Genomic DNA, 22567 nt, shown 5'->3' with positions numbered 1-22567 from the left:
GGCTTTCCCTGCAGTGCAGACATTCCCTAAGGAATTGGTTGAAATCGACCTGGACCAACAAGATGACTAGACCATGATTATGTCTAAGATTTCCAAAGGGGTATGCACCTTCATCTGAAATTTTGTAGGGGTCCACAAATGAAAAAAAGGTTAAAGAACCTCTGGGCTAGACTGCCAAAGCCCCCCCAGTCTGAGGACATGGGGATGGAGGGTGTGAGGTGGTGAAACTGCAGGGCCTGCCCTAAAGGAAGAGTGAGACCCCCCTCCTTTGCAGTCTGGAACATGGAAGGGCTTCCCCTGAGAGACTGTCCCAAAGCTGGTCCCGATCCTGGCAGGAAGCTCAGACCTTGTTAAGAGGCATAAGCACAGTAAGACGTATTACAGGTTATACCTACAGCGTAATGGATTAATATTGACAGTCGCATCCCTGATCATCTTGCCTAATACCCATCCCTGGATTTATCCTCCACAAACATCTCATTCTGTTTCGAGCCTGATTCTTCTCTTGGTTTCCACAACATCCCCTGGCAGCGAGTTCCACAGGTTAACTGCGTGTCCACAGAGTTGAAACCGTTGGGAAAAGGGACATTACCACGGGCAGCAGCTAGTCCTGGCTATGAATAATGACAAAAATTTGCGGTCAGCATCATAGAGTGTTGGGAAAGGCTCCATTCCCTGAGGAAAACCCCTTAGCGAGGGAGCTTTTGTGAACGTTTGGATCCTGGTCCTTGTGGACCCAGCCAACTGATGCTGAGCTGGCCAGGCCCAGAAGAACCAGGATCCAACTGTTTGCTTTTCGAGAGAAGGGGAAACCGACTTTATTAGCTAGGGAAGTAACTATATGAAGACTAGCCTTGTGTTGTGTGATTCTTATTTTGTCTTGTAACGGTTCTCTCTTGAGGCTCATGGAAATTCTTGTTCTTTCTTAAATGAGCCATCTTTGGTTTTATTAGAAGTGCTCATGGGTGGTGTCCAGAAGCTGGAGGGATAAGGGAAAACTGGTAAACTGAGGCACGCTGCACCTTCTGGGGGGAGAGGAAGTGGAATTTCTGTGGGTTGCCAGTTTCCAGGGACTGGAGAGTGCAGGGGAGCGAGTCAGCAGACTTGGCAACTGGCTGCCCTATGATGTTCCATGGGGAGACCTCCCAAGATGACAGGAGTTCATGGAGGCCCCCCACGCCTGCCAGCTTTGGGGGCAGCTGGGTTGAGCATTAATGACTGTTTTCTCAGTCACTGTCTCCCGGGGGCTAATTAAGGCCGGCTCTGCTGCCCCCAGGGCCTGGTTTCTGGGGTTTATCTTTATGGATGGGTGGCCGTTCCTATGCAGATGTTGGGGGAAGGCAGGCGCCAGGCATCCTTGTCCAAGGTGAGGCTGTGTATCGGGGATGGGGGGAAGGCAGGGGAGAGTCTGGGAAAGCAATGCAGGCTGGATGGGGGGTTGGGCAGGGGAGCTGGGGGGGGTCAGGGACCAGGACGGATGCGGGAGCAGGACAGCAGGGAAAAACCCATGTCCTGTGCTTCCATCTGTCCTTCCCTCCCCCTGGTATCTAGACTCTGAACAGAAAGACGTTCCCCACTCAGAATTGCCTCCGGCAGTCCCAGCCCCAGCCCCTCCATCTCCACCCTCATGTGTCCCCCTGTCTAGTCAGGTGCTTTGATGGTGCCAGGGGAAGGACCCTATGTGCTGGTGGGTCCCTGCTCAGCAGACCCTTGCTTGCCGTATGGAGCGCTGTCTCCAGTCTTTGTCCATCTCCCCGGGATGGGGGCTCTCAGGACACCCGGAGCTGTCTCTGCCGTGTCACCTTCAGCATGAGCTTCGATTTCCTGCAGAGACCGTTTCTCCACGTAGTGACAGGCTCAAACCGAGAGCTCAAAGGGGGGCCTTGTTTCATACCCAGCCCCCTGAAAAAGATCTGTGAAAAAAGGAGCATTTTCATCAGACCTTTCCCAAGCTTTTCATGGACAGAAGGGGCCATTTCTCGCAATACCCTTGGGTGACCATATTGAATTCAGTTGAATTCTCTTTGGGGTCCTTTGCATTAATTGCAAAGGTTCTGCATTACTGGGGCCCGGGATGACATGAAACCTTTCTTAGGGGACAGGTGGGATGGGACGTGTTATGGCCGGAAGCTGAAGCTAGACAAAATTGGCCTGTAAACAAAAGTGTAAATGTATAACGGCGAGCATAGTTAACGACGAGCACAATCTTCTGACAGGCGTGGTGGATTCACCACCATGGACAACTTTTCAGCCGAGACGAGATGTTTTTCAAAAAGATCCGAGCTAGAAATTCAATGAGGGGAGAGCTCTAGATGTGTCTCTCTAGATGTGTCTCTTTCCAGACGACTGAATCCCTTTCAGGAGTCTGATTTGTCTTGCCTCCCGCCAAGTTTCACCTCACTTCAAAACGACTTGCTTCTGAAATCAGACGTAAAATACAGACGTGTCACCTCCCGCTATTACTGACAAATGGCTGACGTTCTCATTTTTACCATGTAATTATAAAATAAATTCACTGGAATATAAATATTGTAATTGCATTTCAGTGAATAGGACGTAGAGCAGCATAAAAAAATCACTGTCCGTATGAAATTTTAGTTTCGACAGAGTTCCCTCATGACTTTTCTGTGGCCTGTTGTAAAACTAGGCAAATATCTAGATGAGCTGCTGCACCCCTCTGGAAGATCTCTGTGTACCCCCAGGGGTGCGTGTCCCCCTGGTTGAGAACCACTGCGCTAGAGGGTCTCCATGAACCCACCCACCTACACATCTATGAGAAAACACTTCAAAAGACCAGATGGAATGATGAGTCAGATAAGAACAGAAACGTGGCCAAGCAGCATCAGGAGGCTTGTGTGGGGGATGTCTAAGAAGATGTCAATTCCATTTACGCATAAAACCCACTCCAGCCTTCTGAAGCTATGCCCTGAAGCTACGCCCTGCTGATAGGTTTGTGGTCATGGTCTGCTATGAACTTGCGAAGTTTCAAGGACAGACCCCAACCAGGGCCCTGGGGCGATCTCTGGGAAGCTTCTTAGCATCCGAGTTGTTGTCTTAAGGTGTTTTCTCTGTCCTGCTTTCACCTTACAACTCAAATCACAGAAATGTAGGCCTGGAAGGGCCCTTGATCTATCCAGTCTCCTGAGGCAGGACTAAATATTATCTAGACCATCCCTGACTGGGGTTGACTAACCCGTTCTTAAAAACTTCCCATACAGAGATTCCACCAACTGCCCTGGGTCATTTCTCCCAGGGTTTCGCTAGCCTGTTAGAAAGTGTCTCTGAACATCTAATTTAAACCTCCATTGCTGCAATTTAATAAAGGGGCTTGCTTCATTAAAGCTGCATATGCTCATTTATACATGTGGGCAACTCTGCCGTTAATAGCCCCTGGAAAGAAAGCACAAATTCCAGATGAAGTGAGCTGTAGCTCACGAAAGCTCATGCTCAAATAAATTGGTTAGTCTCTAAGGTGCCACAAGTCCTTCTCTTCTTTTTGCGAATACAGACTAACACGGCTGCTACTCTGAAACCTGAAAATCCAAAGATATTTTTTCATGATTTTAGCCTAAAATTTTAGTGTTTTGCTGGCCCCGAACTGAGAAAAACATTGGGCTTTTTTGAGGGAAAGCTGGGGATTTTCCATAAAGGTGGGACATTTCCCATTTTGCTGAAAAAAAAAAAAGTTTTCCACCTACAGAGGGGAGGGAGAAAGCGATCTGGTGGGAAATTTCTGACTTGTGCAGGTGGACATTTTTTGAAGGAAAGTTTGGGTAGGAGGAGGCAAAATCAGAGCCCTTTGCTGGCCATCAAAGATTTATCATGAACGATGGTCCTTGTTTGTGAGTTGAAAGGGGCAGATCTGGTGTAGAAATGGCCAGACTGGGTCAGAATAATTCCCCTCTCATACAGAATCCATCCCCAGCCCGGGCCAATATCACAAGCTGAGATCCTGCAGAAGAAGGTGGGGGATTTGCAGCTATCCACCCTGCATGAAATTCCCTCCTGACCACTTGTAGCTAGAGGTTTCAAACCTCCCTGAAGCATGAGGTTTAAGATCACTTCCACAATGTTTAGTTAGTTTGAGAGAATCTAACTTTGGATGTTCCTCTTCCCTTTGGAAATGTCCAGTCCCTCTTTGAATCATGCTAGGTTTTAGCCTCAATGCCATCCTGTGGCAATGAGTTCCACAGTCCCTGTGTGCATGAGTATGTCTTTTGAATTTCTCACTGTAAGTTCATGGGCTGTCTCCTTGTTCCTGTGCTATGTGACAGGGAGGACAGAATCCCCCAAGCTCTTTTCTCTGTCCCATTTTCATCGTGTCATGCTCCCTCTTACACTTTACACAACCCTGATCTTTCTCATCTCTCTTCACAGGAGAGTTTTCCCAGAGCCTGACCTGTCCCCAGGCCTCTGGTCATTCTGCATTTCCCGTGTGGTGCTGGGGGGGCCCAGGGCTGCAGGCAGGATCCAGATGCGGGTGAAGGGTTGCGAGCATGTTTCCAAACTGGTACCAAGTCCTGTCTTCACTGGCTCTTCGATGAACTAAGCAGACTGAGCCCCTCTCAGGTAGGTTTTCCAGACATCCTGTGTAGCACCTGTGCATGCTTGGAAATATTCAGCGGCGTACGCGCCACGGTGTGACTCTCATAAACTTTAACTCAAATCTTGTGGTATCTAGGGCTTTCCTACAGGCCCCCTCCTGAGTCATGGACTCAAGTTCCGGCTCTCACAGCCACCATGGCTAACTTTAACTTCCAGCCACTGGATTGGGTTAGACCATTCTCTGCTAGATCAAAGAGCCCATTATTCAAATTATTGTTCCCCATCTCGACACTTCTAGATTGGCATCAAGTTGCCCTTTAACCTTCTCTTTGTTAAACTAAATAGCTTGTGCTCCTTGCATCTCTCACTATCAGGCAGGTTTTCCAATCCTTCAGTCATTTCTGGGGCTCTTCTCTGAACCCTCTCCAGGTGATCAACCTCCTTTATGAATTGAGGGCCCCAATAACATCAGTTAGGCTGTTTTCCAAGTGGAAGGTTATTTCAGAGCCTCCCTCCTTTCTCGCCTTGGACTCTATGAATCCCCTTTTCACTCCTTCATAGAATCATAGAATCATAGAATATCAGGGTTGGAAGGGACCCCTGAAGGTCATCTAGTCCAACTCCCTGCTCGAAGCAGGACCAATTCCCAGTTAAATCATCCCAGCCAGGGCTTTGTCAAGCCTGACCTTAAAAACCTCTAAGGAAGGAGATTCTACCACCTCCCTAGGTAACGCATTCCAGTGTTTCACCACCCTCCTAGTGAAAAAGTTTTTCCTAATATCCAATCTAAACCTCCCCCACTGCAACTTGAGACCATTACTCCTCGTTCTGTCATTTGCTACCATTGAGAACAGTCTAGAACCATCCTCTTTGGAACCCCCTTTCAGGTAGTTGAAAGCAGCTATCAAATCCCCCCTCATTCTTCTCTTCTGCAGGCTAAACAATCCCAGCTCCCTCAGCCTCTCCTCATAACTCATGTGTTCTAGACCCCTAATCATTTTTGTTGCCCTTCGCTGGACTCTCTCCAATTTATCCACATCCTTCTTGTAGTGTGGGGCCCAAAACTGGACACAGTACTCCAGATGAGGCCTCACCAATGTCGAATAGAGGGGAACGATCACGTCCCTCGATCTGCTCGCTATGCCCCTACTTATACATCCCAAAATGCCATTGGCCTTCTTGGCAACAAGGGCACACTGCTGACTCATATCCAGCTTCTCGTCCACTGTCACCTCTAGGTCCTTTTCCGCAGAACTGCTGCCTAGCCATTCGGTCCCTAGTCTGTAGCGGTGCATTGGGTTCTTCCGTCCTAAGTGCAGGACCCTGCACTTATCCTTATTGAACCTCATCAGATTTCTTTTGGCCCAATCCTCCAATTTGTCTAGGTCCTTCTGTATCCTATCCCTCCCCTCCAGCGTATCTACCACTCCTCCCAGTTTAGTATCATCCGCAAATTTGCTGAGAGTGCAATCCACACCATCCTCCAGATCATTTATGAAGATATTGAACAAAACCGGCCCCAGGACCGACCCTTGGGGCACTCCACTTGATACCGGCTGCCAACTAGACATGGAGCCATTGATCACTACCCGTTGAGCCCGACAATCTAGCCAGCTTTCTACCCACCTTATAGTGCATTCATCCAGCCCATACTTCCTTAACTTGCTGACAAGAATACTGTGGGAGACCGTGTCAAAAGCTTTGCTAAAGTCAAGAAACAATACATCCACTGCTTTCCCTTCATCCACAGAACCAGTAATCTCATCGTAAAAGGCGATTAGATTAGTCAGGCATGACCTTCCCTTGGTGAATCCATGCTGGCTGTTCCTGATCACCTTCCTCTCATGCAAGTACTTCAGGATTGATTCTTTGAGGACCTGCTCCATGATTTTTCCAGGGACTGAGGTGAGGCTGACTGGCCTGTAGTTCCCAGGATCCTCCTTCTTCCCTTTTTTAAAGATCGGCACTACATTAGCCTTTTTCCAGTCATCCGGGACTTCCCCGGTTCGCCACGAGTTTTCAAAGATAATGGCCAATGGCTCTGCAATCACAGCCGCCAATTCCTTCAGCACTCTCGGATGCAACTCGTCCGGCCCCATGGACTTGTGCACGTCCAGCTTTTCTAAATAGTCCCTAACCACCTCTATCTCCACAGAGGGCTGGCCATCTCTTCCCCATTTTGTGATGCCCAGCACAGCAGTCTGGGAGCTGACCTTGTTAGTGAAGACAGAGGCAAAAAAAGCATTGAGTACATTAGCTTTTTCCACATCCTCTGTCACTAGTTTGCCTCCCTCATTCAGTAAGGGGCCCACACTTCATGGGCCTTGCAGAGAAAAGAATTACCTGCATTTCCCTCAGCATGTCTGTAACACTTGGAGCTTGGTATTATAACAATGACTAGAATCCAACCTCATGCTTCAGGGCTTCATTTGATCATCTGAAGCGGTCAGGAAGTTATTTCCCCCCCAGTGTAGTCTAGGTGAAATTACTAAAAGGTGGGTGTACAACTGGCCAAAAGACTGCCCTCAAAGAGTAGTTTTCACGGTTCTTGGTCAAACTGGGAAGGCATATCTAGCAGGGTCCTGCAGGGGACGGTCCAGGGTCCGGGACTAGCCAGTATTTTCATTAATGACTTGGATAATGGAGTGGAGGGCTCACTTATGAAATGTACAGCTGATCCCAAGCTGGGAGGGGTTGCAAGCACTTTGGAGGCCAGGGTGTGAATTCAAAGCCACCTCAACAAATCAGAGAATCAGTCTGAATACAACAAGGTGGCACTGAAAAAATGAGAAGAGCAAAGTACTTCACTTAGGGCAGGGACAGGCGAAGGCGCAGCTAGAAAATGGGAAATAACTGGTGAGTCAACAAATTGAAACAGTTGTGAAAAAAGGCTAATATTCTGGGGTGTGTTACTAGGAATGTTGTATATCAGACACAAGATGTAACTGTCCCGCCCTACTTGGCACTGATGAGGTCTCAGCTGGAATATTGTGTCCAGTTATGGGCACCACACTTCAAGAAAGATGTGGTCAAACTGGAGAGAGTCCAGAGGAGAGCAACAGGAATGAGGAAAGGTTTAGAAAACTGACCTAGAAGAGAGGGTTAAAAACACAGAGCATGTTTAGTCCTGAGAAAAGAAGAACAGTCTTTACATTTGTTACGGGCTGTTATAATGAGGACGGGACTCCATTGTTCTCTATGTCCACATAATCTGCAGCAAGGGAGGTTTAGGTCAGAGGTTAGGAAAAACTTTCTAACTCTGAGGGTAGTCAAACTTTGGAGCCGGCTTCCAATAGTGGGATCTGTAGTCATTGGAGGTTTCTAAGAAGAGGCCAGACAAACACCTGGTCTAGGTTTACTAGGCCCCAGCATTGGAGGCTGGACTTGATGACACCTTGAGGTCTGTAGTGATCAACGGTCACTTCCACCAAAAATCCTGCCACATTCAGGTTGCTTCCAGTCCCCAAAGACAACACCTGTAACCACCCTGGAATAAAGGTTTATTAACTGGGAAAAAGAGAGAAGAGAGTTGTTCACAGGTTAAAGTGAGCAAATACATACACATCAATGAGTTGTCATTGAAATCCTGTGAGTGACCGACCTATAGAGTTCTGTCCCATCAAAGTGTCTTTCAGGGCAGACCCAAGAGGTAACCCCTGGGGATCTCTGGCTTCAGTTTGGTGTCTGGCCCTGTCGGAGTTCAAACGACAAAGAGATGGATGATTTTCCTGTGACTCTGTTTTATTTCCTTCATTCAGCTTCCGAGACCCCAGGATGAACCTTCTTGCACATAGCATTTCGCAGGTGTGACAGGGTCATTAACCAATCCGTTGCATTGCGATGATCCTTGGTGGCCCATCTGATCTGGATAGTCCTTCTGGATGGGTGGCAGGGAGGGTTCCCAAGTTCAGAGCAAACAATTTCTAAGTTATAAAGCAAAATATACCTATTTTCTTACAGCTTGGAATACCGACATTGTCAGTGAGATTAATGCTGGCAGCAATTTACAAGCATTACATAGAATCAAAACGCTAAATACATTCTTATGAGACTAATCCCTGTTTTGAGCAAAACTACCATACAGGTGAACCGCTCTGGCCTCCAGCTATGAGTTTGTTAGTCCTTAGCTTTTGCCTGCTGTCTTGGCAAGAGCAGGCGCTTGGTTTGCCAGTGTCATAGAGCATCAATCTGGTAGACAAAGGAATACTGAGTGCCGGTGTCTGGAAGTTGAAGCTAGACAAATTCAGACAAGACGTAAGGTGTAAATTTTTAACAGCAAGGGTCAATAACCATGAGCAGAACTCAGCGAGGGTTGGGTTGGTGTCTCCAACATGGAACAGTTTTAAAACAAAATTGAGCAGTTAAACCGTTATCCAAAGAGGGCTGGCATAATTTGTCAGCACGTTACATCACTAGTGACTCCCTTCTCCTCTCCGCTCAGGTGCCACCACGGTCCCTCGCCATGGACTATGCCAACTGGACATCTGTCTCTGAGTTCGTGCTCCTGGGTCTGTCCGAACGCCGGGACCTGAAGCCGCTGATCTTCGCAGGGCTCCTGACCACATACCTGGTGAACCTAGCTGGCAACTCTCTGCTGCTTGGGGCAGTGTGGGCTGACCCCCAGCTCCGCAGCCCCATGTACTTCCTCCTCAGCCAGCTGGCTGTGCTGGACATGAGCTTCGCCTCCATCACCCTGCCCCAGGCCCTGGTGCATGCCCTGACCCAGCATCGGGCCATCCCCTTTGCCAGCTGCATGGCCCAGCTCTTCCTCTTCATGGCTGTGGGCAACATGGAGGGCTACCTGCTGGCCGCCATGGCCTATGACCGCTATGTGGCCATCTGCAATCCACTGCGCTATGCTGCCGTGGTGACGCGGCCCCTGTGCCTCAAGATGGCTGCCGCCTCCTGGGCCGTGGTGATCCCCCACTCCCTGCTGCACACCATCATGGCCACCCAGCTGCGCTACTGCAGCCACTACCTGCAGCACTTCTTCTGCGACCTGCCACCCCTGCTGCACCTTTCCTGCACCCGGCCCTTCTCCAATGAGTTGGCAGCCTTCACTGAAGGTGTCCTGGTGGTGCTGGCCCCTTTCATCTTCATTCTGGCCTCCTACGCCTGCATAGGGGTCACTGTGGGCCGCCTGCGCTCTGCCCACGGCCTGCGCAAGGCCCTCTCCACCTGCAGCTCCCACCTCACCGTGGTGACGCTCTTTTATGGCTCCGTGGCCTGGATATACTTCCGGCCAGCATCCAGCTATGTCCAGGAGCGTGACCAGCAGGTGGCCATCGTCTACACAGCGGTGGCACCCGCCCTGAACCCCCTCATCTACAGCCTGAGGAACAAGGATGTGGCTGCAGCCTTGAGGAGGGCAAGGAGGAAAATACTGGCTCGGGGCACGTGAGTCCAGCCTGCGGCTCCATCAGTGCACTGGGTATGGACTTTCCACCCAAGATGTGTCCAGGGAACCTTTTCCCCTTAGGTCCACCAGGATACCTGGGTTCTTTTCTCCTCAGTCATAAGGCTGGTGGAACTAACACATATGCAGGGTCACACCCACCTACACACACACACACTTACATGCAACCTAAGTCTTTCCATAGAAAAGGGGGTAAATTAAGGCATGTTCTCAAGGGCATGCCCAGACTGGATCAACCACAAGATCTGTTGTATTAATTTAGATAGTATAAATGGGCCCAAAGAGTCAAAGTTGTGAACATAAGAACGGCCATACTGGGTCAGACCAATGGTCCATCTAGCCCAGTGTCCTGTCTGCTAACAGTGACCAATGCCAGGTTCCCCAGAGAGAATAAACAGAACAAGAATCATTAAGTGTCCATCTCCTGTTGCCCGTTTCCAGCTTTTGACAAACAGAGGCTAGGGACATGATCCCTGCCCATCCTGGCTAAAAGCCATTGATGGACCTATCCTCCATGAACTTATCTAGTTCTTCTTTCAACCCTGTTATAGTCTTGGCCTTCACAACATCCTCTGGCAAGGAGTTCCACAGGCTGACTGTGTGTTGTGTGAAAAAAAATACTTCCTTTTGTTTATTTTAAACCTGCTGCCTATTGATTTCATTGGGTGACTGTAGCGGGGTGGTTACCCCGCTCTGGCCCTGAAGTGGTTAAAGCAGCCCTGGGGAGGGCTGCAGCTAGGGAAAAGCTTGGCGTGCCGGTGAGTCATCGCATCACTACAGTGACCCCTAGTTCTTGTGTTATGCGGAGTAAATAACACTTCCTTATTTACTTTCTCCACACCCGTCATGATTTTATAGACCTCTCTCATATCCCCCCTTAGCTGTCTCTTTTCCAAGCTTAAAAGTCCCAGTCTTCTTCATCTGTCCTCAAGTGGAAGCTGTTCCATGCCCCTAACCATTTTTGTTGCCCTTTTCTGACTCTTTTCCAGGGCAATCTATCTTTTTTGAGATGGGGCAACCAGATCTGCACACAGTATTCAATATGTGGGCAGACCGTGGATTTATATAGGGGCACTATGATATTTTCTGTCTTATTATCTGTCCCTTTCCTAATGATTCCTAACACTCTGAGAATCCATGAAAAAGCCACAGCCCCTGAGAGGAATCATACCTAGGACCTTTGGCTAGAACTGCAGGATCTGGTACAACCTCATACAGCCCCATTGGTGGCTTGGCCACTGGGTAAGAAGCAGTGAGAGAAGTGCCTTGGTGCCTTGGTGAAGGGTCCCCGGGTCTTTGCAACCCAGTCCTGACAAACTCACTCCACCAAACACCTGTCTTATGGGATCTTTAGCCATAAAAAGGAACCTGTGAGGTATCTCCAGAAAGCTGGTGACTTATCACGACTGTGAGATGTGTGTCCAGGTAATATTTAAGGAATAAAGTAACTCTACTGAAAGTCCACTTGTGGTGGGTTGCCTTTGTATTAAATGAATTGAAAAATACCACTACTCCTGTTTCTTTTTTACAGTGCAAATATTTGTAATCAAAAATAAATATAAAGGGAGCACGGTACACTTTTTGTACTCTGTGTTGTAAATGAAATCAACACATTTGAAAATGGAGAATTTTTAAACAGAAACGGTATTCTATTATTGTTTAACAGTGCGATTAATCGTGCAATTAATGACAATTAATGTTTTTAATCTCTTGACAGCCCTAAATATATATATAATGAGGTGGTGCTTTTTATATTCACTATCTTGCTTCATGCACACGCGCACATAGTGTTCTGTCTGTAGCCTTGGAAGGATTCATTTTTTTATGCGTAAGCATCGACTTCCCCCAATGCACGCAACCCGGCGACGAAATATTTCTGCTGACAATCATCGAAACCGGCAGCAGGGCAAAGTGGGAAATCTGCTGCTTGAGAACATCTTAGCATGGGATCCAAAGATATTTACCATGTCAATTTTGCTGGACCTTGTGATGCTGACAATTTGTGTTGACACAAAAACAACAAGGAGTCTGGCAGCACCTTAAAGACTAACAGATTTCTTTGGGCATAAGTTTTCATGGGTAAAAAACCCACTTCTTTAGATGCATCCGGCGCCACCAGACTCCTTGTTGTTTGTGTGGAAACAGACTAACCCAGCTACCCCCTGTGTTGACATGGGTAGCAAGCGTTATCTTTCTGAAGCGCAACGTCGGCTGTCATGAAGCAATGATTCGCCGACCTCTCCCGACATTTCTTGCAACTGTGAAATGAATAAATAAATAAAATTAAAAATGCTTCAGTCGCATCCTCTTGCAGCGGGGTGAAAATGTAAGCGGGCTCAGACGCTTTGCGAATAAACGCCGACGGGTTTTATATGCAGTACTGTCACAGGAGGGAGTGGCTAGTTCTGGGGACAGGGAATGGGCTAAACGGGTCTTTTCCCTCGCGGGGGCACCGGCTCTAATTTGGCATCAGGGTAGTGCACTGGCCAGCTCCGGTGGGCAGGGAAGGAGACACAGGCCTCTCTCCCATAGGGGGCGCCGGCTCCCATCCAGTCCAAAATCCAACAGCCGATCCTTGACCCCGTGTGACACGAGGGGTGTCCTCAGTCCGTCGCTGACAATGTGAGACCCGAATGGCCAGTGGCCCCATCCAGTCTCTGCACTTCACAGCCCCTTAAATGCTCAGCCCCTCGTAAGGGGGCTCTGGATGGGACGCAGCCCGTCCGCACCTTCTCCTAACCTTTTGAAATCAGCTGGTCTCCTCCGCACGTCTTTTGGACACAGGGATCTGGGGCGCCATAATTGCGGGGTGCTTAACGACTTCAAGCATCTAGCACCCGGGGGAGAATCTCTGAACTCCGTCCCTTGGAAAATGCCCAGCTTGGAGAGATTGTGGGACAAAGGTCCTGTTAATTACCACAAACTCCCACCGCAACCCATCAGCCGCTCCTCCTTCACCCCCAGCTGGTGGGGGCTGCAGGGGGCAAAATTCATGGGGGGTTTGGAGGGGCCTAGATTGCAGTGGGGGTTTGGAACAGCCGCATTCTTGGGGGCACAATTGATGCGATGCTGGAGGGGGCAGAATTGGGGGGGCAAGTTTGGTTTGGGGCTGAGAAGCAGAACAAATTGCTGGGTAGGAGAATGGGCTTCTGTGGGGGCAACGGGAGCCCCCCACTTCTGTTCCTACCGCTTTCAGTGTCAGGACATTCCCTTCAGGGAGTCCAGGGACGTAAACCGCCGTGTTGCCCCTCTGCCTCCTCATTCCCCCATCCCCTCCTGATCTAACCACTGGATACTACCCCCCTCACATGCACAAGGCAATGGGGCCCTTTCTGAGACTAGAAAATTCACACCCTAGGTGAAAGCCCAGCTCCGGGAGGGGAGTCGAGGCTAGTGATTAGAGCAGGGGGGGCCTGGGAGCCAGGACTCTTGGGTTCTCTCCCCGGGTCTGGGAGGGGAGTGGGGTCTCAAAAAACACAGATGCCCAGCCTCGGAAGCCCATGGGATGGCATCTCCCTCCCACCATGCTGGGTGCAAAGGGCCGACGCCTTTGGTGCCACGGAGGGACTGGCAACAGGGCAGAAGGCTGTCCCTGCTAGAACGTGGGTTACTGGGAGCACTTGGGGGTGGGGGTGGGGGCGGGAAGCTGTGGCCCAGCATGCCCCCCTGCCCTCGGCGCCAATTTCCCATGCAATTAGCCGCCTGCGTCTGAATCCCCGCAGACAGGAGCTGGGGGTGACGCGCTTGCCCAGACCTTCTGTCTGCGGGGCCTGGCTGGCACGGTGGGGATTGGCTCAGGCAGGAGGCCTGGGAGTCGGTGCCAGGGGAGGACTCATGGATGCCAGGGAAGGGGGCCATAAAAGCCCGGGCACTACCCGGGTGGAAAGCAGCGGACACCAGCACCGAGAAAGATGCGGACCCTGCCACTGACCAGGTAGGGCAGATGCCCTGAGGCAGGGAAGGGACCAGGGGCCTCTCCGCACTGACCCCCATCACCTCCTCGCAGGCTGAGTGCATCTCTGCTCAGGGAGCTGTCCATCCACAGTCACTGGGAGCCAGGACGCCTGGGTCCCATCCCTGGCTCCAGGAGGGGAGCGGGGTCTGGTGGGTTAGAGCAGAGGGGGCTGGGACCCAGGACTCCTGGGTTCTCAGTGGTGAATCCCTCTACGCTTTGCCCATAAAGGGCTCCCAGTCCCTCTATCTCTCATCAGGAGGCAATTTTCCTTCTTTCTCTTTAACTGTCCTCCTGTCTAATCCCTGCCCTGCTTGGGGGAACCCCCTTAGCGATTACTCCACCCCCCTCGGTACCTCTCAGCCTCAGCCCCCTCGTGTGAGTCCTTCTCTCCTCTGTCAGGCCTGGGGCTCCTCTCAGAACCCCCCGCCCCAGCCCTGTGTGTCCAGTTCAGTCTGGGATGGAGGAATCAGTGTTCAGGGCTGGGGGGGGGGTCTCCCCAAAGCTGTCTGCACCGTCCACCTCTCTCCTCTGTTCTGACTGTGCACCCTTAATCACACCAGGGCCTTGGGGCTCTCAGCTACCAACCCCGACCAGGTGTTCCTCTCCCGTCAAAGAGCCAGGCTGGGAACTGTGTCCCTCCACGCTTTACGGGGATGTGTATTATGGTACCGCGAAGAGGCTGCAGATGACTGGGGGCAGGGGTGGGGGCGGGTTGCACTAAGCAGGGCACAGATCAGGGCCCCGTCATGCCAGGTGCTGCCCAGACCCTGCCCAAGATCGGGGCCCCATCGTGCCGGGTGCTGCCCAGACCCACACTGAGAGACCGGCTCTGCCCTGGAGAGCTCCCAGTCTAAATGCACCAGGGGAAGCAGAGCCCTAGAGTTGTGAAGTAACTTGCCCAGCGTAACCCAGCCAGGCAGTAGCGGAGCTGGGAATAGAACCCAGGAGTCCCGAGTGCCCGTCCTGCTGTCTGCCCACGCCACATTCCCACGCTGCCTCCAGGTCCCTCTATCTCATCTCCCTGCCCCAGGCATCTTTGCAGCTCCCTGCAGCTCAGTAGCGCCTGCAGGTTTAAATCACCGCCCCCTCTTTCCAAAGGGAACGCCGTGAACCCCGCTTTCCTCACCAACGCCCTTCGCCTGCCAACGTCCCTAAAGAGTGTTTGGATGTTGGCTTATTCTTTGCTTCGTAGCCTAAACTGTTGTGTGGCGTTATGTGTGGCTGTTCCCCAACTGCTCCGCCCCAGAGGTGGCTGCATCTCCGTGCCAGGCCAGCCCTCCCCGAACACCAGACCCTTGACGCTAGGAGCAGTGCCATCCCCACCCTGGGCTGAGGGCACTGGCAGAGGGGCAGGCTCTCACCCACGCTCCCTGCCCACAGATCTGTGCCCCCCCATGGCCGGGCCAAACCGGACAGTGGTGACTGACTTCCTCCTTGTGGGCTTCCCCTCCCACCGAGACCTAAGTCTGCTGCTCTTCTCGCTGGCATTGCCCGTCGTCCTGCTGGGCCTGGCAGGGAACCTGGGCCTGGCGGTTCTGATCCGGGCCGAGCGCTCCCTCCACACCCCCATGTACTACTTTCTCAGTCACTTGGCGCTGCTGGACCTCTGCTCCTGTTGCGCCGTGGGCCCCGTCATGCTGTGGGGCCTGCTGGCCAGCTGGGCCGCCCTCCCTGGCCCGGCCTGCGCCCTCCAGATGTTTCTCTTCGCCACCGCGGGGGACGCGGAGTGCTGCCTGCTGGCCGCCATGGCCTACGACCGCTATGCCGCCGTCTGCCGCCCGCTGCACTACCAGGCCACCGTGCCACCCCGCCTCTGCCGCGGGCTGGTGCTGGGCTCCTATGCGGCCGGGGCGGCCAGTGCGGCCGTGCACTCCGGCCTGGCCTTCCGCCTTCCCTTCTGCCGCAGCCGCGCCCTCGACCGCTTCTTCTGCGACATCCCACCCGTGCTGGAGCTGGCCTGTGCCGACACCAGCCTCAACCAGGCCCTGCTGCTGGCCATCTGCGGCGCCATCCAGAGCGTCACCCTGCTGGCCATCCGGGCCTCCTACGAGCTCATCCTCGGGGCCGTGGGGTGGGCGGGCTTGCGCCGGGCTGCCCCCACCTGCGGCTCCCACCTGGCAGCTGTGGCCGTGCTCTACGGGACCCTCATCTTCATCTACCTGCGGCCCGAAGGCAGCTACGCCGCACAGGCTGACAAGATGGCTGCTGCCTTCTACACCGTGGTCATCCCCACCCTCAACCCCGCCATCTACAGCCTGCACAACGCTGACGTCAAGGGGGCCCTGGCGAGGCGGCTCCTGGGCGGGCGCCACCTCTGGGGGGGGCTGAGGAAGGGGCTGGAGGAGGGGTGACCGAGGGAAGGGGAGATGGGGCAAGATGGCTGCTTAGAGTCGGCACCGGCATTGGTGTAGTCCCTCAGTGTAGACGTAACCGACTCCGAAGGGTGGGCGTAGGTAATGCACCTCCCAAGGAGGCGGTAGCTAAGTCTTACGGAGTAATTCTTCCATCGACTCAGTGCTGTGTACACTGGGGGTTAGCTGGGTTTAGCTACATCTCTCCTGGGTGCGGATTTTTCACATCCTGGAGTGACGTTGTTGGGTCGACCAACTTCTTAGCATAGCCCTGGCCTGAGAAAAACGATCAAAATCTGGCCGACAGCCCTTCTGGCTCCCTACTGTAGCTGTGAGCACTTCTTCTGTAGACCGTATCCCGTCCTCACTCGGACAAATGCCCGCTGGAAACCAACGGGGCCGTTTGCCTGAATCCAACCACCGCCCCCAGTCCCCATGGGCCACCAGGGTTATTCTCAGGCCGTCATTGACAACATGAAACCCTAATGGCCAATGGCCCCATCCTGTCTCTGCATTTCACGGCCCCTTACACGCTCAGCCCCTAGGAGCAGGCTTTGGACAGGACAGCGCCCGTCCACACCTTCTCCTCACCCTTTGGAATCAGATAGTCTCCTGCAGCCATTGCCGGGGGGTGGAATCCCTCTAGAATTGGACACAGCAATCTGGGGTTGCAGCCCAACCTCTGTGCACCATAGTCAGGGGGTCTTACTGACTCCAAGCATCTCACAGAGATCTGCTCTTGCACCAGGGGACGAAGCTCTGAACTCTGTCACCTGGACAATGCCAGTTTGGAAACAAACGTCCTGTTAATTACCACAAACTCCACCACAGCTCATCAGGCGCTCCGCCTCCACCCCCGGCTCCCATTCCCGAGGGCACCAGGGCCTTAACGATGGCCAGAGCGGTGTGGATTCATTATCAGTAATGAGCACACCGGGGAGGAGTTGGACATGGGCGCACAGGGAGACCCGGGTGGGGATGGGTGTGCCTGTGCCGTGTATTCCTATGTTAAATAGATAAACAGGGGACTCTTGACTAGATTGGAGATTGGTTCTCGTTCCCCTGTATTTGGCCCTGGTGCAACCGCAGTCCTGGTTAGGGTGAGTTGACGTCCCGATAACACCAGGATCGAACCGATATCAGGGGCTTTGTCTTATATATGCAACTATACTCCCGCAAAACACAAGTCTCCAGATTTAGAAACCCTGCCGTGTAGTGAGAGACGCCAGGAGCTCAATCTGTTTTGCCGAACAAAGAGAAGGTGAAAGGGTGACTCGAGCCCAGTCTATAAGTACCAACATGAGGGATAAATATTTAATAACAGGCTCTTTAGTCTAGCAGAGGAAGATCTAACCCGATCTAGTGGCTGACGTTGAAGCTAGACAAATTCAGACTGGAAGTAAGGTGTACATTTTTAATGATGAGGGGAATTAATCGTCGGGACAAACGACCAAGGGTCATGGCGGATTTTCCATCCCTGACAATTTTTCAATCAAGCTGGGGTGTTTCCCTAGGAGATCTGCTCTACGAATTGTCTTGGGGCCGTTCTCTGGGCTGTGTGACAGGGGGGTCCCAGGAGATGATCCCAGTTTGGAATCAATCGATAATCTCAAAACTCTCCCAGCTCCGAGTGCGACAGACAGGCGAGGGCAAGACATGGTGCCGGCCGACGGCTCGGATCTCTCAATCTTCTGGACCAAATGTGTTTGTCTAAAAGATCTGCTCTGGTTCAAACAGGAATGAACCCAGGACTGACCTAGGGCCTGGGCCATATGGCGCACAGGGGGCAGGGGGGCTAGACAGGATGATCCCAATGGGCCTTTCTGGCCTTGGCATTTATGAACCCATCTTAACAGTAGGGGGCACCTTTCCTACAAGCTACCTTGCTTCACGGCCACATGTAGACTCATCTTGTGGGAGCCATTTCCCCTTGTTCGCCTGCAATCTAGGGCTGCAAGTGCGCCCCTCCCCCGCCATATAGGGCTGTGTTTACTCCCCCTCCCCCACCATATAGGGCTGTGTTTACTCCCCCTCCCCCACCATATAGGGCTGTGTTTACTGCCCCCCCTCCCTCCCTATGGGGGTGGAAGAGCAACCAACTGCCACTCTGGGCTTGGGACAGACCATTTTTCCCCTGCAGAGGAGATAGAGAATTATCCCGGACTCAGGTATTGTAACCCCCCAGACTGAAAAGGAGTCATTCACACGACAAGTGTGTGGGTGTGTGTGGCGGGGGCGGTTATTATTTATACATTTCCTGACAGGGAAAAGTACATCCAATTGTTAAGGAAAAGTTAGCACATGTGACTCCATTTTGGTTTGGGGCCCAGCATTGTTTAAATGCCAGCACATCATACCCCAGGAGGAGTGATCCTTAGATACTGAATCCCTGTGAAAATCCTCCTCCTTGTCTCCAGCCTGCCTTGACTCCCAGTATCTGGTTTTTGTCAGTCTCTAACTCCCTGTCTCTTGGCCTTGATGTGAGGCCTCCCATCCTGATTTACTGATGCATGGCTTTAGGACCATGCTGTGTAATTAACATACTGGTAAGCACGAGGAATGCACCAAGCAGGGATAGGTGGTAGATAAGACAAGGGTTTGTTTATTGGCTAAGGTTTCCGATGCACGAGGGCAACATGCTTTGCTAAAAAGTATATAACCTTTGTATAATCTGTATTCAGGGTCCCCTCCTGGCTAGCAGGGGGGCACCACGCTCGAGCGTAATAAACTTAGTGTCTTTTGGGAACTCTGCAGTTGTGGACTTTGTTTATGTGCCTCAGCCTAGATTCGAACTGTGCGTGACCTCCCAGGTGTAATTCGCAGCATTGGTGTGCGTGTCCTCCCAGGTGTAATTCGCAGCATTGGTGTGCGTGTCCTCCCAGGTGTAATTCGCAGCATTGGTGTGCGTGTCCTCCCAGGTGTAATTCGCAGCATTGGTGTGCGTGTCCTCCCAGGTGTAATTCGCAGCATTGGTGTGCGTGTCCTCCCAGGTGTAATTCGCAGCATTGGTGTGCGTGTCCTCCCAGGTGTAATTCGCAGCATTGGTGTGCGTGTCCTCCCAGGTGTAATTCGCAGCATTGGTGTGTGTGTCCTCCCAGGTGTAATTCGCAGCATTGGTGTGGGTGTCCTCCCAGGTGTAATTTGCAGCATTGGTGTGTGTGTCCTCCCAGGTGTAATTCGCAGCATTGGTGTGGGTGTCCTCCCAGGTGTAATTCGCAGCATTGGTGTGCGTGTCCTCCCAGGTGTAATTCGTAACAGTTTTGGCGACCACGAAGGGACTCTAGGCTCACCCCAACAAGCGAGACTACATTCCTCCTCTCGGACAGCTCCAGCCGGCACAGGGTGAGTTCACCTTTGAGAACTCCGAGGAGGGGGGCTGTGAGCCGTCGCTTAGGCGATAAGGTGGCACATTTGGTGTCCTTTTGGTAGCCCACTGTGGGTTCTGGGCAGAGTGTAAGTAAGGGGACCCCTTTGGCTGAAATTCTCGAGAATTGGGGGAATATTTCTGGCACCCCTGGGTTAGGTAAAAAAAAAGCTGTAATCTTGTGCAAGGTTGAGTGGCCAGCACTAACAACTCAAACACCTTTTGACTGGCCACCGGATGGTTCCTTTGCTGGGGAAAAATTAAGAGTGCTTAGGAAAAGGCTGGAAAACAAAGCTCCAGCCCAGATGGATTATTGATATGTATGGGACAACTGGGCTTATGCGCATGCGAAAGGACGTCCTCTTTCCAACTCCTTTTCTTATTCATCTCAGGGGTCTCCAACCCCGCTCTGTGCTATGCCTACTTCTGCCCCTCCTCCGGCTTACCCGGCTTTCTGACTTATGCCCGTCACCTCCTTGCTTGCCAATTAGCCGTGCTTTCTGTCCAGGTGACAAGCCTCATGCGGGGAGGACTCGGGTAGCCCTTGTAAGTGAAAATATTTAAGAAAAGAGACCAAGAGGGCTGGGGGCTAGTTAAGAAGCCCACCCTCCTTGTTAATTTGGTAGTGAAACAAAGCTGGTGCTCATGGAAGGGACAGTTCAGAGAAAAAAAACAGGATCGGGCCCAAGCGGGCAGGCAACAGATAGAGAGATTGGAAAACAGGTTGGAAACTTGGAGGTCATAGTGAAAAAAGAGGAGTAAATAATTACAGGAATGGAAAACGTAAATCCCGGAATAATACTTGGAATGGTAAAATCTAAGTTAATTGGGTGTCGTTTTGGGAAATAAGCAAGTGATTTAAGAAAGGAAAGTAAGAAGTTAACTCTTTAGTTGCTGGAAAGAATTAAGCAGTTGAACTTTGTGAAATACTGGAAAGAAAAAGAATTCTTGGTTTCTTTGCAGCCATTTTGGAAAAAAATGGGCCCTTTTCCAAAGAAAGGCAATTATACAGTGCTACTTAATTAATATCTTATTAGGCTCCAAGGGGCTACAATAGGTGGTGTCTTCCTTTTCAGGTCGCTGTGTGTTTGACTGCAGGAGTTAAAAGTAAAAGGCAATCAAAAGTCTGGTAAAGTTTATTGTGCCCTTTTTAAAGTAAGAATCTTTAACCTGTGGATCCAAAAGCAAGCCGGAAAGCATTTGTTTTAATGTAAATTACCTAACTGATAAGGTAGAGGCCACTGAAACCTGGGCTGCCTATAAAACAAATACAAGAAAATATGGGTAATTCCTCTGTTTTGCCTGCAATTAACAAAGGTATTTGTATAAAAAGGAAATATTTTAAGCAATGACTGACTGCCCAAAAGGGGTAGATCTGTGTTTTTTTTTTTTTTGTCTTTCAGAAAATCAGAGAAAATTGATGCCAGCTGAAAAGCAATTCAACATCTCATGAATTTACTGGCACAATAGGAATTCTGTTCTGTGTTCTATGTCCTGTCTTGTGCTGTTTGTCATGTGGCCAGAATTGCTGTGTTTAATTTTTCATAGGACAGTTTAGTTTAAAACTAAATAGAAGGGTTAAATCAAAATGCAGATACTTGTTTTATTCAACTTGGAATACAAAGTGTTTGGATAATATCAAAAAAATGTGATATATTAAAGTTTAATACATTTGCTTAAGTAAAAAAAAAAAAAATTCATTGGCCAGATCTTTTAATTGAAAAAATTGTTGTTAAAATTTGCACACCAACAGTCTTTGGAAGCAAGGACATGAAAGGTTAACCACTCCCCATATTATACATGAAATCCTTCTGGCTACCTCACATTTCTAGCCAGAGGGCTGGGGAGGGAGGAAAGCTATTGGACACCAGAGGTTGTACCAAGTGGACTCCTCAAAAGTGGGTGTGCTTGTCCTGGCTTGTTGCTCCAAAGCTCTGTAATAAACTCATTTTCCTAGAAGGGTGTTTGTGGCATACATTAAACAATAAGACTAAAGTGCTGTATAATGGGCAATGTACATGTGTTCCTTTTTAAACAAAGGTGTATAAGTAAAAAGTGAAAGTTTCCTTTGCAGGTTAATAAAAGCCAAGAAGGGGAAAAGAAATAAAACGGAGGACGAGCTAATTCAACGCTGTAGCTGGCAGGCTCGGTCCAAAGAGAAGACACTGGCCTGCCCAAGGACACTACTCACAGCTAGGATTTGGCTAACAGCCAAGAAAGAGGGGGGCATGAATGTGCCCAAGCAGCTGTGAGATCTGCACCACACTGCCAGAGATTAATGAAACGTGTTAGGTCTCTGTATTTACAGGTGAAAGAAGTCCTGCTTCAAGAATCCTGAGCAAACCTGCCATTTGTTAAAACCAGGTAACTGGGTCTACAAAAAGGTCCATCAACAAAAGACTACTCTGGCCCCATGCTGGAAAGGCCCTTATTAAGTCCTGCTAACTACCAACACCACTGTGAAGTGCCAAGGACTGACTGCCTGGACCCATGCTTCTTACTGCAAAAAGACCCCTCCACCTCGAGATGACTTCACTTCGACTACTGATCAGCCTGTCCCTCCTGGGTTTTTTTTCTTTCCTCCTTTTGGACAGCAGGAAAAAAAACAAGGTGAAGTGCTAGTCACCTCCCCCTTGTCCACTGACAGAGCTAACCTGCATTCAGTATTTGCTAAAGAAACCAAAGCACGGCAGGGTGACGTGCTAGTAACCTCTCCCCTGTATAATGCAAAAGCATGACTGTTCCAAGAAAAAAGAAGAAACGCCTGCTCTGCTAAAACCACCAAAATCCAAGGATTCCTGACTGCAAAAGACACTGAGAATTGGCCTTGATGGCAAAGACGGAGCATTGTACATTGGCAGGGAGGAAGTTGCGGGATGTATTCTTGGGAATGTGAAGTAAAGTGGTGGGGTGGGTTTATTCCAGAGGCTGGAACC

The 22567-nt window shown here is 50.8% G+C and overlaps 2 protein-coding genes and 1 long non-coding RNA gene across 3 annotated transcripts; all 3 read left to right on the top strand.

Moving 5' to 3' along the window:
• Window positions 1-9007: 9007 nt before the first annotated feature.
• Window positions 9008-9946, top strand: LOC125628435 (olfactory receptor 1J1-like). Its single transcript, XM_048833475.2, has one exon. The coding sequence runs from the start codon at window positions 9008-9010 to the stop codon at window positions 9944-9946; it is 939 nt and encodes a 312-aa protein (XP_048689432.1).
• A 5364-nt stretch (window positions 9947-15310) lies between these two features.
• Window positions 15311-16267, top strand: LOC125628436 (olfactory receptor 5C1-like). Its single transcript, XM_048833476.2, has one exon. It carries the CDS (start codon window positions 15311-15313, stop codon window positions 16265-16267), a length of 957 nt encoding a protein of 318 aa, XP_048689433.2.
• A 2287-nt stretch (window positions 16268-18554) lies between these two features.
• On the top strand, window positions 18555-22567 carry LOC142069870 (uncharacterized). The gene is made up of 2 exons (XR_012665836.1): window positions 18555-19609; window positions 21035-22567. It is a non-coding gene; the product is annotated as an uncharacterized LOC142069870 (long non-coding RNA).

Source organism: Caretta caretta, chromosome 23, assembly GCF_965140235.1.
Source record: "Caretta caretta isolate rCarCar2 chromosome 23, rCarCar1.hap1, whole genome shotgun sequence".
In the NCBI taxonomy this organism is placed as follows: domain Eukaryota; kingdom Metazoa; phylum Chordata; order Testudines; family Cheloniidae; genus Caretta; species Caretta caretta.
This window is presented reverse-complemented; position numbering and strand designations above follow the sequence as displayed.